Consider the following 12,380-nt stretch of genomic DNA (forward strand, 5'->3'; position numbering starts at 1 on the left):
TTCTTATAATTCTTTGTATTTCTGTGTTGTTATTTGTTAGTTCTCTTTGATTCCTGATTTTCCTTGGGTCTTGTGTTTTCCTTGATGAGTCTAGTTAAAGGTTCATCAATTTGTTTATCTTTTCAAAGAACTAGTTCTTGGTTTCATTGACCATTTGTATTATATTTTAGACTCTATTTTATTTCCACTCTCATCTTTATTATTCTCTTCTTTCTATTCACTTTGTGCTTTTTTCTTTTTCAAGTTCTTTTAAGAGTAATGCTATTTTGTCCATTTAAAAATTTTCTTGTTTCCTGAGGTAGTCATATAATACTATGAATTTCCCTACTAAGACAGCTTTTATTGGTGTCCCATAGATTTTGGGTTGCTGTGTTCTCGTTTTCATTTGTATCAAGGTATCTTTTGATTTCTTCCTTGTTCTTGTTAACACATTCATTGTTATTAACATGTTATTTTGCCTCCGTGTGTGCTTTTCAGCTTTTTTCTCTTAATTGATTTCCGGTTTCATACCATATGGTCAGAAAAGATGCTTGGTCTGATTTCAATCTTCTTAAATTTATTGAGACACATTTTGTATTCTAACATGTGATCCATCCTGGAAAATGTCCCTTGAAAAAAATGTATATTCTGTTTTTTGGGATGAAATGCTCTGAAACTATCAATTAAATACACCTGATCTAGTATATAATTTAAGGCCACTATATGTTTGTTGGTTTTGTCTAGAAAATGTATCCATTGATGTCAATGGGTGTTCACATTCCCTACTATGACTGTAGAACTTTCAATCTCTCCATTTATGTCCATGAAAATTTGCTTTGTATATTTAGATGACCCTATGTTGGATGCAAAATGTGTACAAGAATTATATCCTCTTGTTGGATTGATCCCTCAATTGTTATGTATTGTCCTTTTTTGTCTTTTATTATAACCTTTGTTTGAAAGTCTGTTTTGCCTGGTACAAATATATCTACCACACATTTTTTTGTTGTTACCATTTCCATGAAGTATCTTTTTCCATCCTTTTACTTCATCCGTGTGTCTTTTGTTCTGAGGTAGTCCTTTTGTAGACAACATATAAATAGGTATTTTCTTTTTTTAAAAAAGAAACCTCAAGCCGAGACCGGTTTGGCTCAATGGATAGAGCATCGGCTTGGGGACTGAAGGGTCCCGGGTTCGATTCCGGTCAAGGGCATGTACCTTGGTTGCGGGCATATCCCCAGTAGGGGGTGTGCAAGAGGCAGCTGATCGATGACTCTCTCTCATCGATGTTTCTAACTCTCTATCTCTCTCCCTTCCTCTCTGTACAAAATCAATAAAATATATTAAAAAATAAATAAATAAAATAAAATAAAATAAAAGAAACCTCAAGGATATGTGAGGTTTCTTTTCAAATTGATTTTAAAGAGGAAGGAAGAGAGAAAAACATCAATTGGTTGCCCCATACTCACCCTGACCGGGGATCAAACCCATAACCTAGATATGTGCTCTAACCAGAAATCAAATCCACAACCTTTTGGTATATGGGACCACGCTCCAACCTGGCCAGGGTGGGTCTTGTTTTTTAATCCATGCAGCTATACCATGTCTTTTGATTAGAGATTTTAATACATTTACAATTAAATTATATCCATTCTATTCTTTATAAGTTTGTTCCTCTTTTCTTTATTTTTTTAAAGAGCAAATATATAACATTTTAAAGGGTGATATTCTATAAAACCTGACAATTCTTAGTGTTTTCCTCATCATGAGTGGCACCTATAGATATTGTATAAATAATGAACTAGAGTTAGACCCATTCTCTTTATGCTTTCCTTAATATTTAATCTCGATAAAAATTCAAGAAACAATCAAGATTTAAAACTGCAACTTTAAACCTTCAAATAGAGTCTCTTCTCATTGAGAACTAGTCGAGGGATGAAGCATTCCTTCACTTTTTCACGTGAAAATAGTTCATTCAAAACATGACTAGATGGGAGGATTTCAGGGGCCAAATTAGGTAATTATGTCCAACAGCTTTGTATCTAATGTGTGAACTCATACAAGGTATTTAATATAGACTAATCAATCTATTAATATATGACATTCCTTTTCAAGTTGTTTGCTGATGTATGTTTTTACTTTAAGATTAGCCAACCTTTTTATACTTTTACTTTGTTGGTTGTTGTTTTCTTTTTTACTAAAAAGGAGTAAAGAGGTATATTTAATTGTGTTATGTTAACTTTCTACCGAGTTTATTCTTGCCCATGCAGGCCCATCATCCTACCCAACCACCCATCTATTCTTCAACTTGCCTCCCTTCAGCTGACTGTTGCTTCCCCATTTTCACAATAAAAGACTGACCTTGCTTGCTAGCTAGTTAAAGTCTGCCCCTCTGTTTTCTAAGAACTCAGCTTCAGTATTGCCTATTCATAGAATTTATAGCTCTTCTTCTCAGTGTTTATTTGCTCCTGCTTATACATTGCTGCCCCAAAGAATATTGTTTGCAGTTACTTTTGAGCCTAGCGATATTCCTTATACAAAGTTCAGATTCAAAATCATATGAAAACTCAGAGAAGCAAGTCCCCACAAATTATCTTATGATTTAATGATCTCATCTGAATCTTTAATTTGCACTCGTTCTCAAACTGTAGTACCCAGGAGGGCAGCATCAGTTACAACTAGGGACTCATTAGAAAAGCAGATTCCAGCTGAGATTGGTTTGGCTCAATGGATAGAGCGTCGGCTTGGGGACTGAAGGGTCCCGGGTTCGATTCCGGTCAAGGGCATGTACCTTGGTTGTGGGCATATCCCCAGTAGGGGGTGTGCAAGAGGCAGCTGATCGATGACTCTCATCGATGTTTCTAACTCTCTATCTCTCTCCCTTCCTCTCTGTACAAAATCAATAAAAATATATTTTAAGGAAAAAAAAAGAAAAGAAAAGCAGATTCCAGACCTTTGAGTCAGCCATCTGTGTTACAAAGGGCTCTGGAAGATTCTGATGCACATTGAAAATTGAGCACATGCTGAATTAGAAGTCTATGCCCATCCAAAATTGCTGATGTTGACCCTGTCTTGTAGATACGTATCCTATTCTTATCCTATGACATGCTATTTAATAACCCTGTTATTTTGCTCATGGTCTTGAGCAACCAGGCACTGCTGACTAATAATTCTGGAAATTTTCCAATGTAGCCTCTTCAAAAAATCACTCTCATATTTACTTTGATCTAAAACAGAAAGATAGAGCCTGTGCTACTAGCAATACTTATTCCTTTCAATACTTATTCTCCAATTTTATCAATCTCTTCAAACTGCAGACAGTAGCCTATTAAAACTGAATACATTTTTGGTAGAAACCTCTTTACCTCATTCCTACATAACTCACATTTCATTTCTGGTTATGCTTTGTACCTCTGTATTGTCTATATATTTCTTTATATCACATTAGGGAATCTCACTCCTCAACCTCTCTTCTCTTGCCAATCATTGTTCCAATGACTCATGACACCCACTGACTGTGACTTGCCAACTGGGCCTTCTATTGTCTATCTTTATCAGAATCTGATCTGCTCTTAAAATTTCAAATTCCAGTGGAAGACAAATACTTGAGAATGTTTACCATCCAGCACATCCAGAGGAACCAACATGACTGATCACTAGTCCACAAATCTGAATATTAGTCAACCATTTATCACAGAGACCAGGCCCAATCACCAGTCCACCACCTATCCTAGAAACTGTCCACCAGCTATCACAGACATCAGGCCTGTCACTAGTCCACCATCTATCACAGACACTAGGCCCCATCACTTGTCCACCACCTAACACAGACACCAGATCCTATCATTAGTCCAACACTTGTCACAGAGCCCACCATACCTCACAAGGCCATTCCTTTTTCTCTGGACTAGCTACAGACACTCTTTATTCCCACCTTCCTCATCTCAGTCCCCTGTGCCCACCTTGTAAGTAGACCCTAACATCAATGCAGTCAGAGCATTCCTTCTGATGTACCACCTCTCTCTTCCACAACTGTGATGACAACAATGTGGTTCAGGGAACACTGCCTAGAAATAGGGCATCTTAGCATACTGAGTAATTTAGGCTGAAGGAGTTTTAGGAAATGGCAGAAGTAGGATGGCCACTCTGATCTTCCCCCTGCCCTTTCCCTTGAAGCAGTCATAGAGCCCTCATGTAAAAGGTGATTTCTCTACACACAGAGAAAAGGAGCATTCTAATATCCAAAAACAAATAGGATTTGGTTTCCCCCAGTGTACTACACTTACCTTGCAATTCTCAACCTACCATACTTCTCCATGACTGTCCCCTCTCCATCAAACCTAATATAAAAATACTTAGGTTTCAATACTTCATATCTTCAGTTCCTCATGAAAGCTTCCTGTTGTATAAAACTTTTATTAAATAAATTTGTTTGCTTTTCAATTTAATTTTCAGACCCAGCCAGGGACCCTAGGAGGCTGAAGGAAAAATTTTCCCTCCTCTACATTAAACAGACAAAGACAGATTTACAGGAGAAACTTCTGCCATTTTCTCAGACTCCTTCATCTAAAATATCCATTATGTCAAGGTGCCAGATTTTCAAATAGCATGTTCTGAGCTCATAAATTATTACTCAGCACCTTCTCTTTTACTCATTACACAACCCAAACACTAACTCCTCTCTAGCTACCAAAGACACCTTGTTTGTCCAAGGTCTCTCTGTCACACCTTTCCTTTTAGATTTACTGAAAGATTATGTTAATCTACCCTGAATAAAAACCATTCTGGTCTGGCTGGTGTGACTCAGTGACTGAATGTCAACCCATGCACTAAGAGGTCACCAGTTAGATTCCTGGTCAGGGTACATGCATAGGTTGCAGTATAAATCCCCAGTAAGGAATGTGCAGGAGGCAGCCGATGGATCAATGTTGATATTTCTCTCTCATTTTTGTTTCTATCTCTTACTCTCTTTTCCTCTCTCTCTAAAATCAATAAAAGTATATATTTTTAAAAAGTCTGCACCTAAAAAAAAAAAACTCTTCTAAATGACATATAATCTATTCTAAAATCTGTTGCTCTTTAGAATATGTGTCTATCACTCAATTATAGTAGGAATCTACATATATAAACATATGTGTACATGTATAATACACTCATAATTACATGGCCTTATTCTCATATTATTACAAGATGCAGAAATAGCTATTAGATAAGGGTACAAAAGGTACTAAACATACCTGCCATTACTTCTTTTTCTTTCTTTTTTTAATTTAATTTTATTTTATTGTTTAAGGTAGTACAAATAGTAGTACATATGTCTCCTCACACACACCCCACCACTGACTTCTTAAAGTCTAAAAGTCAAGGCTCTCAGAAAGGATTATGAGTTAAAGTAATAAGTTTCCTTCAAATCCTTTTGATGGTTAGATGCCAAGTTCCTTGTTGGTGTTTGCCCATTTACATATAGAGCAATGCACTTCCAATTGGGATAAACAGAGAATCCAAAATGATTAATGTAAAAACTCCCAAATCAGGCCAGCGCATATGGATCACTCTGCAGGTTTTTGTTCTCTGTATAACATGAATTTATATAGATAAGCATATCTGAAAACTGGTTTCTATAAAGGTAAGGCATACACACAAAGCTGTATCAAATTTAAAATACAGTACCCTTGCTTCTTTTAAAGAAAGCAGGCATTGTTGAAGGAGAAGAAGGAGGAGAAAAAGAAGATAGCAATAAAATGATGATGATAGTAACAAACCCCAAAGTTTCAGCTTCCATAAATTATATGGCTACCTTTCAGAAAGCAAAATCAGTAAGTGTTAATTTTTCATTTAAGTTTGCCTGAGATCAACTTGGTTTTTATTGCTCTGTGTAATTTCCGAATTAAGTGACTTCACTGTGAGTGGAACTTTTTTATGTAACACATCACATCGTAAATTAACCCTAATGATGTTATAGCTGTTAGCTTACACAGGTTGCTGCTTTATCTGAGAATGTGGGAAGCGTGCAGAGCAGTTAAACACTAAGGAACAGGGGAAGCCACCAGTGCTCACTAGTAGATAAACAGCACAATGAGCTGGCATGGTTACAAGCCAAAAGGCACATTCTTCCCCTGATAATGATTTGTTATCAGAGTTTCAGTGGAAAACACACACAGGAGGACGGCAGCAGAGGAAGAGGGAGGCCACTGTGTCCGAGTGACTCCACCAGCCTGTGCTTGCTCACTGAGTCACTCACCTCATAGCCTTTCTCCAGCAGGAACTCAGCCAAGTATGAACCATCCTGGGAAGAGAAGGAAAATTGAAAAACATCAGTCCCATCATGGCCAGTCAAGAAGGCAGCCAAGACATGGAGTTTTGAGGAAAGCATTTAAGAGGCTCTATAAATTTAAATTATGAATCATGGCAAATAAAATAAAAGTAATACAGATAAAGATGGTAAACACTAAAAGGTGCCCCACAGTTGACAATACATTTTCATAATTATTTCATCTGAATGCACAGTAAAGTGTTATCATTGTCATACAGAGAAATAAGCTAAAATCCAGGGGGTTAACATGGGACTAAAGAAAGAACATGATGCTTCAGAAGGAGATGGATTTAGAGTTAGGTTTGGCCACACTAGCATCTAAAACAGCAAATTTCAACTAATGTACTCCAATAATTTTTAAAACATGCAATATCTAACTATTTAGTTTGGGTCACCAAACTCTTTTCCCTTAGATTGTCAAATAAAAAAATGGCAACAGCCAACACAATAGCCATCCTGTATGAATGAATCAAAATTATACCTATTTTTTGACACATCAGCAAAAGTATTTTTGCCACAGAATTTAAACAATTTGTTTATATGCCATGAGATAAAAAAGCTTAAAAACCACGCATGTAAAATATACAAAATATGTGAGGCAAAGTAGAAAGTCTTGGTAAAACAAAACTCTAATTCTGAGAGTTGCTAAAAGGTATCTTTGGGGAAGGGATGAGAAAGTGGTTACAGAGGTTTGAGGAGAGAGCAGGGTGAGTGTGAGGAGGAGGCAGAGAACACCAGGGTATTGACATCATAGAAAAGACACCTTGGTGGATAGGAAGAAGGAGAGCGCCTTTGTAGGGAGGCCTTCCAGGCATAGTGAGAAGTTGCTTCTAATCCAAGGATTCTGTAAAGTCACTACAGAAAGGATTTTGAGGTGGAGGTCAGGGTGTGAGGGTGGTAGACATGTTCAGATTTGTATTATTATCACTAAATAGCTGTGTTCGTGCACACAAACTTAAAAGAAAATTGTTCATCTTTTTAATAAAATAATAAATACTTAATGTGTATACATCTTAAACCATGCAGTTAATCTCTACATTAAATGAGGGTGTCTAGCCCAGCCAATGTAGCTCAGTAGGTTGAATGCTGACCTATGCACCAAAAGGTTGCCAGATTCCCATCCAGGGCACATTCCTGGGTTGTAGGTTGGATCCCTGGTTGGGGCATGCACAAAAGGCAACCAATGGTTCTCTCTTTTTATCTTTCTCTCTCCCTCTCCCACTCTCACTCTCACCTTTTGTCTTTCTAAATATGTCCTCTGGTGAAGATTAAAAACAAAAAAAGTGCCTAAGGGTGTCTGACTAAACACAGGGATTTCAACCATTTTTTTATAATTCATTTAAAATTTTCTAGGTAAGAGTGGTCCATTTAAGTAATATATTCCATGTGTCACTGGCAGGTACAGAAAGTATGAGAAATCGCCATTCTAGAGGTATTACAAAAAGTCACCAGCCTTGCTCAGAAAATGAATTGCACAGACGTTTTGAAAGCAATCCTGTAACTGCTCTTCTATTTTTGGTCCAGTTGGGTCCTCTCCATCCCATCCAGATGCCCAGAAAAATGGGAGGCTCCAACTAATAGAAATCTGTTTACTCAAAAATAGCTGGGAATATTCAGGTCTTCTTTGATTTCCTCTGTTTAAAAAAAGCTTAGCCCTAGTCTGTGTGGCTCAATGGTTGGAGCATTGGCCTGTGTACTGAAGGGTCATAGGTTTGATTCATGATCAAGGGCATGTGCCTGGGTTGCAGGTTCAATCCCTCATGCGAGAAGCAAGCAATGGATGTATGTCTTTCACATCAATGTCTCTCTCTTTCCTCTCCCTGCTTCTACTCTCTCAGAAAAGCAATGGGAAAAATATCTTCAAGTGAGGATTAAAAACAAACAAGCAATAAACAACAACAAAAAGCTTAAAATAATCCATTTAACTTCAAAAGTTCTTATCTAATATACCAGGAAAAAGAAAGGTTCTTATTATTACCATTATTTGATTTGGAGACACCTACAAGTTCTGGAAAATGATAGAACTGCCCAGAGACTATTTACTACTTAATTCAGAAGTCATGCATAAATTTAAGCAAGATGACTAGGCAAGGCATACAGGGAATATACTCTGTGGCTCACTAAAACTTCCAGTAGATTTTCTTCTGACATTTTGATGTAAATATTCTGGTTTGGCAGACTCAAGTGGAGAAAAAGAAAAGCAGTTTAGCATATTCCTTTTCCTTTCAATCTTAAAATATACACAATTGCATAATTTTTATATATCCAATATACAAACTAAATCAGATAAGGGGGTTAAATAATTCTGACCAGGACAAGCCAAATCATTCTCCATGATCATCGGAAATGTGAGAATAGTCAGTACTCTTACAAAGTGATCAATAAGAAAACAGTTTAATAGAAAAAGCATTTAGAGTAAGATGACTACTGTTACGGTAAGTGGGAAAGCCTAAGAAGTATGCATTTTTGTTTTATTTTGTTGGTGTTATCATTTTGAAGCAACACCAAACATTTCACATTTTATAATTTCTCTTGGAATAAAAAGTTAAAATGCTTTATGTTCTAACACAGTTGCACTGAAAGTGTTAGTTTTCTTGTATTTTTTGAGACAGAGGTGAAAGTGCTAAAGGCCCATGGGGGCAAGAGAGCTCTGATTATGTAGAAAGCTGATGTGAAACAGACCTGACAAGACTGAACCCTGTCAATAAGGTCTTGTTCTTCTCACCCAGGCCACATCTCAAACTTTCCAACTGTGCTGGAACATTCTGAACCAGTAGTGGCATGTGCTTCCTCCTCACTTCCTTGGCAGGCCTCCCAAGTGATAGGGCCTGGGCAGCACAATGAGTGGGAAGTAGAACACAGCGAGGTCTCCTGGTCTCTGTCCCAGGGAGCCCAGTGGGCCTCCCTTCGTCCTCTCCCCAGGTCCCTGAGGGGACTCCGCTTGGAGACAGGGAATCTAAACAGATAAGCATCCCCCAAGCCAGAGGGATTACTGTTTCTAACTCCTCTAGAAGAACAAGGTTGTTAGACTAATGACTAATGCCATGATAACTGAGAACCTGCAACCAATACTGAATTCTCACATCCAACTCCTCAGAAAGCAAGGAACTCATGGACTAAATTTCTAACTCATTCACTATGAACACAATTAGTCTGATACAAATTCCAGCCAGGGTTCAATCCCTATTACAGAAAACTTTAATTGGAGAAATAATGTCCCAATTGTGACTCTTAAATTTAATTTTGCACGTGGTTATTAAGAGTATCCATTTCATATTAAATGCTACATAGTTTTAAGTAATCACCATGGCTTTAACATTTTCAAGACAGAAATATTTTCTCATTTTTACAAGAACTCGGCCTAGAAGGCAAGCTGCCACTTGGCATCTGAGATAACTAAGGCACATGGAGGTTAGCCAACTTGCCTAACATCACACTAGAGACGAAGCCAGGATGGGAATCCACATCTCCCATTACTCTGACCTAGAAAACAGCTTCCTTCCTCACCTTCTTCTCTACTAGGACATACCAAAACGCATTTGAACTCAACAAAATAAGAAAATAAGCGTATTCATTTTAAACCAAATTGATTTAGTCATTTTCCATTACAGAGTATTTTTATGGATTTAACAGTGCTTCTAATTTTAATCAGGTAACCCAAACTCAGAGATGTCTTGTAATTTTGGAACTCTCCAGAGTTCAAAAGAGAAGATAGGGCATAGCGTCTGAAATTTCTCAGGTCTCATTTAGGTACATGCACTACTTAGGGAGCAGTGTGGTGTTGTTTGCGGGTAAACTTTAATTGGTGGTGGGTGTATGTATTGGCCTCTAGAGCCAAGGGAGCAGGGCCACTGCCCAAGTTTCAAAAGGACCAAATTTAGGTGTGCCTGGTATATACTGTCCCCATAGGTATCTCTGTTCTTCGCCTTTCACAAGTACTCAGAAATGTTCCAAATAAACAGCCATAAAAATTAAGAGAAATTCCATCAATTAATTGGATAGTCTGTTTTCTTGGTATTGAGTTGTATAAATTCTATATATATTTTGGAAATTAACCCCTTATCAGGTGTATCATTGGCAAATATGTTCTCCCATACAGTAAATTCCCTTTTCATTTTGATACGGGTTTCTTTTGTTGTGCAGAAGCTTTGTAGTTTGATATAGTCCCATTTGTTTATTTTTTCTTTTGTTTCTCTTGCCATAGGCATTGTATCAGTGAAAATTCTGCTACATGAGATGTCTGATATTTTGTTGCCTACGGTTTCTTCACGGATTTTTATGGTTTCACAGCTTACATTTAATTCTCTTATCCATTTTAAGATTGTTTTTGTGTATGGTGTACATTGGTGGTCTAGTTTCGTGTTGGTTTTTTTTGTTTGTTTGTTTGTTTTGTTTTTGCATGTACCTATAGAATTTTCCCAACACCATTTATTGGAGACTGACTTTATTCAAATGTATGCTCTTACCTCCTTTGTCAAATATTAACAGCATAATGACACATGATCTCACTTATATATGTGGAATCTAGTGAACAAAATAAACTGATGAACAAAATAGATCTAGAGATGCAATAGACTGATGTATATCAGAGAGAAGTGGAGGGGCATAGGAAGAGATTAACCAAAGAACTTATATCATATACGCATAACCCACGGACACAGACAATAGTATAGTCAAGGCCTATGGGGGGAGGGGGAAGAAGCAAGGTGGAGGGGTCAATGTAGAGGGGGAAAGGGACATCTGTAATACTTTCAACAATCAAGACAAAATTTAAAAAAAAGTAGGGGGGCCATAATTCTACAATTAGTTAAATCATATCTTGGCTGCAGTATGAAAATTACCTTAGACTTCACATCTATAAAATGCTGATGAAAAACAGAAGTTTTCCCCTTCTCCCAATGGCCACAGAAAACTGAAAAAGCATAAACAACCCTCATCTCAAATCCACATCCAAACATGCGTAGGCCAGGGAGACTATCTTCCTGCAGAGAAAAAGACTAGCATTTCTCCTCTCTCATCAAACATGGGTGAACTTACAGCCCAGAAGGACAAATTAATAGGATACTTTCTTCTATGCAATTTGTGACTGTGGACCCTCTGAACTGCATACTAAATTATATTGTATGTTTCTGTTTAAGCATCTTTTCCCAGCTTCTTTGAATAGACTAAGTATTGGATTAAAGAAATCATGCCATAATAAAATGAATTTCTTTGTTTAGTTCATCTCAAGCATAAGGAAATAGAACATTCTTCAGTAAGAAAAGAAAGCACTACTTACACTACCTTTTATGCTCTCGAAGGCTATGCATTCTAATTACTCTAAAATAAGCATCTTTTCAGCTACTTGCAATTACAGTATAAAAGCAAACTATATCTCCAATAAGAAAAATGCAAACACCTAAGTAAATAACAAAGGGTGCTATTTTGACTTAAAAATAAAGTTTCCAAAAAGATTAGCCACAGTAGTGTGAAAAGCCCAGAGGCAGACTATATTTGAAAAGTGTTTTAACCTGGCTCATGTTTGTAACACAAATCATTGAATAAAATTTCTGTCAGACTCACAGAATTCAAAAGACCAGAGGGATTAATTAATCCAACTCTCTCATTTTACAGATCAGGAAATTGAGATACAAAAAACAGCAAAATGTTTAGTGTACAGTCACAGTTAGAAAGCAGCACACACAGTACCCCCACAAAGAACAAAAAGGAACAATAACAAAAAGCAGGTCTCCGGATCCTCAGACTTCAGAATTTTTCACTATATATACAGAGAAAAGATCTAAGATGAAGACACTGGTTGAATGTCTACAGTTCAGAACCAAGTAAAACATACCTTGCATTACCAAGTGAAGAAAAAGAACATAGCCACCAATTATCAGGAGAGTGATAATTAACTGATTGACTGAAGACAAGAATACCATCAATATTTAAAACATATATATATATATATATATATATATATATATATATATATATATATATTATATCCTATCTCCTGTATTCTTCAAAGTTGAAAATTATTTTCTCATAAATGCTGCCGTCAACAAAAGACTGACTTCTACTTCCTTGAAGTAGCCTCCTAGTAGAC

General features: G+C 36.9%; 1 protein-coding gene across 1 annotated transcript in view; it reads right to left on the reverse strand.

Moving 5' to 3' along the window:
* The window catches only part of GMDS (GDP-mannose 4,6-dehydratase), a 609,262-nt gene that overhangs the window by 456,983 nt on the left and 139,899 nt on the right, over positions 1–12,380 (reverse strand). Inside the window, exon 2 of the mRNA XM_084873318.1 lies at positions 6,221–6,265. Coding sequence (XP_084729444.1) covers positions 6,221–6,265 — 45 coding nt within the window. The remainder of the gene's footprint in view (positions 1–6,220; positions 6,266–12,380) is intronic.

The sequence above is a fragment of the Pipistrellus hanaki genome (assembly GCF_964339955.1).
Source record: "Pipistrellus hanaki genome assembly, chromosome: 2".
Classification (NCBI taxonomy): Eukaryota; Metazoa; Chordata; class Mammalia; order Chiroptera; family Vespertilionidae; genus Pipistrellus; species Pipistrellus hanaki.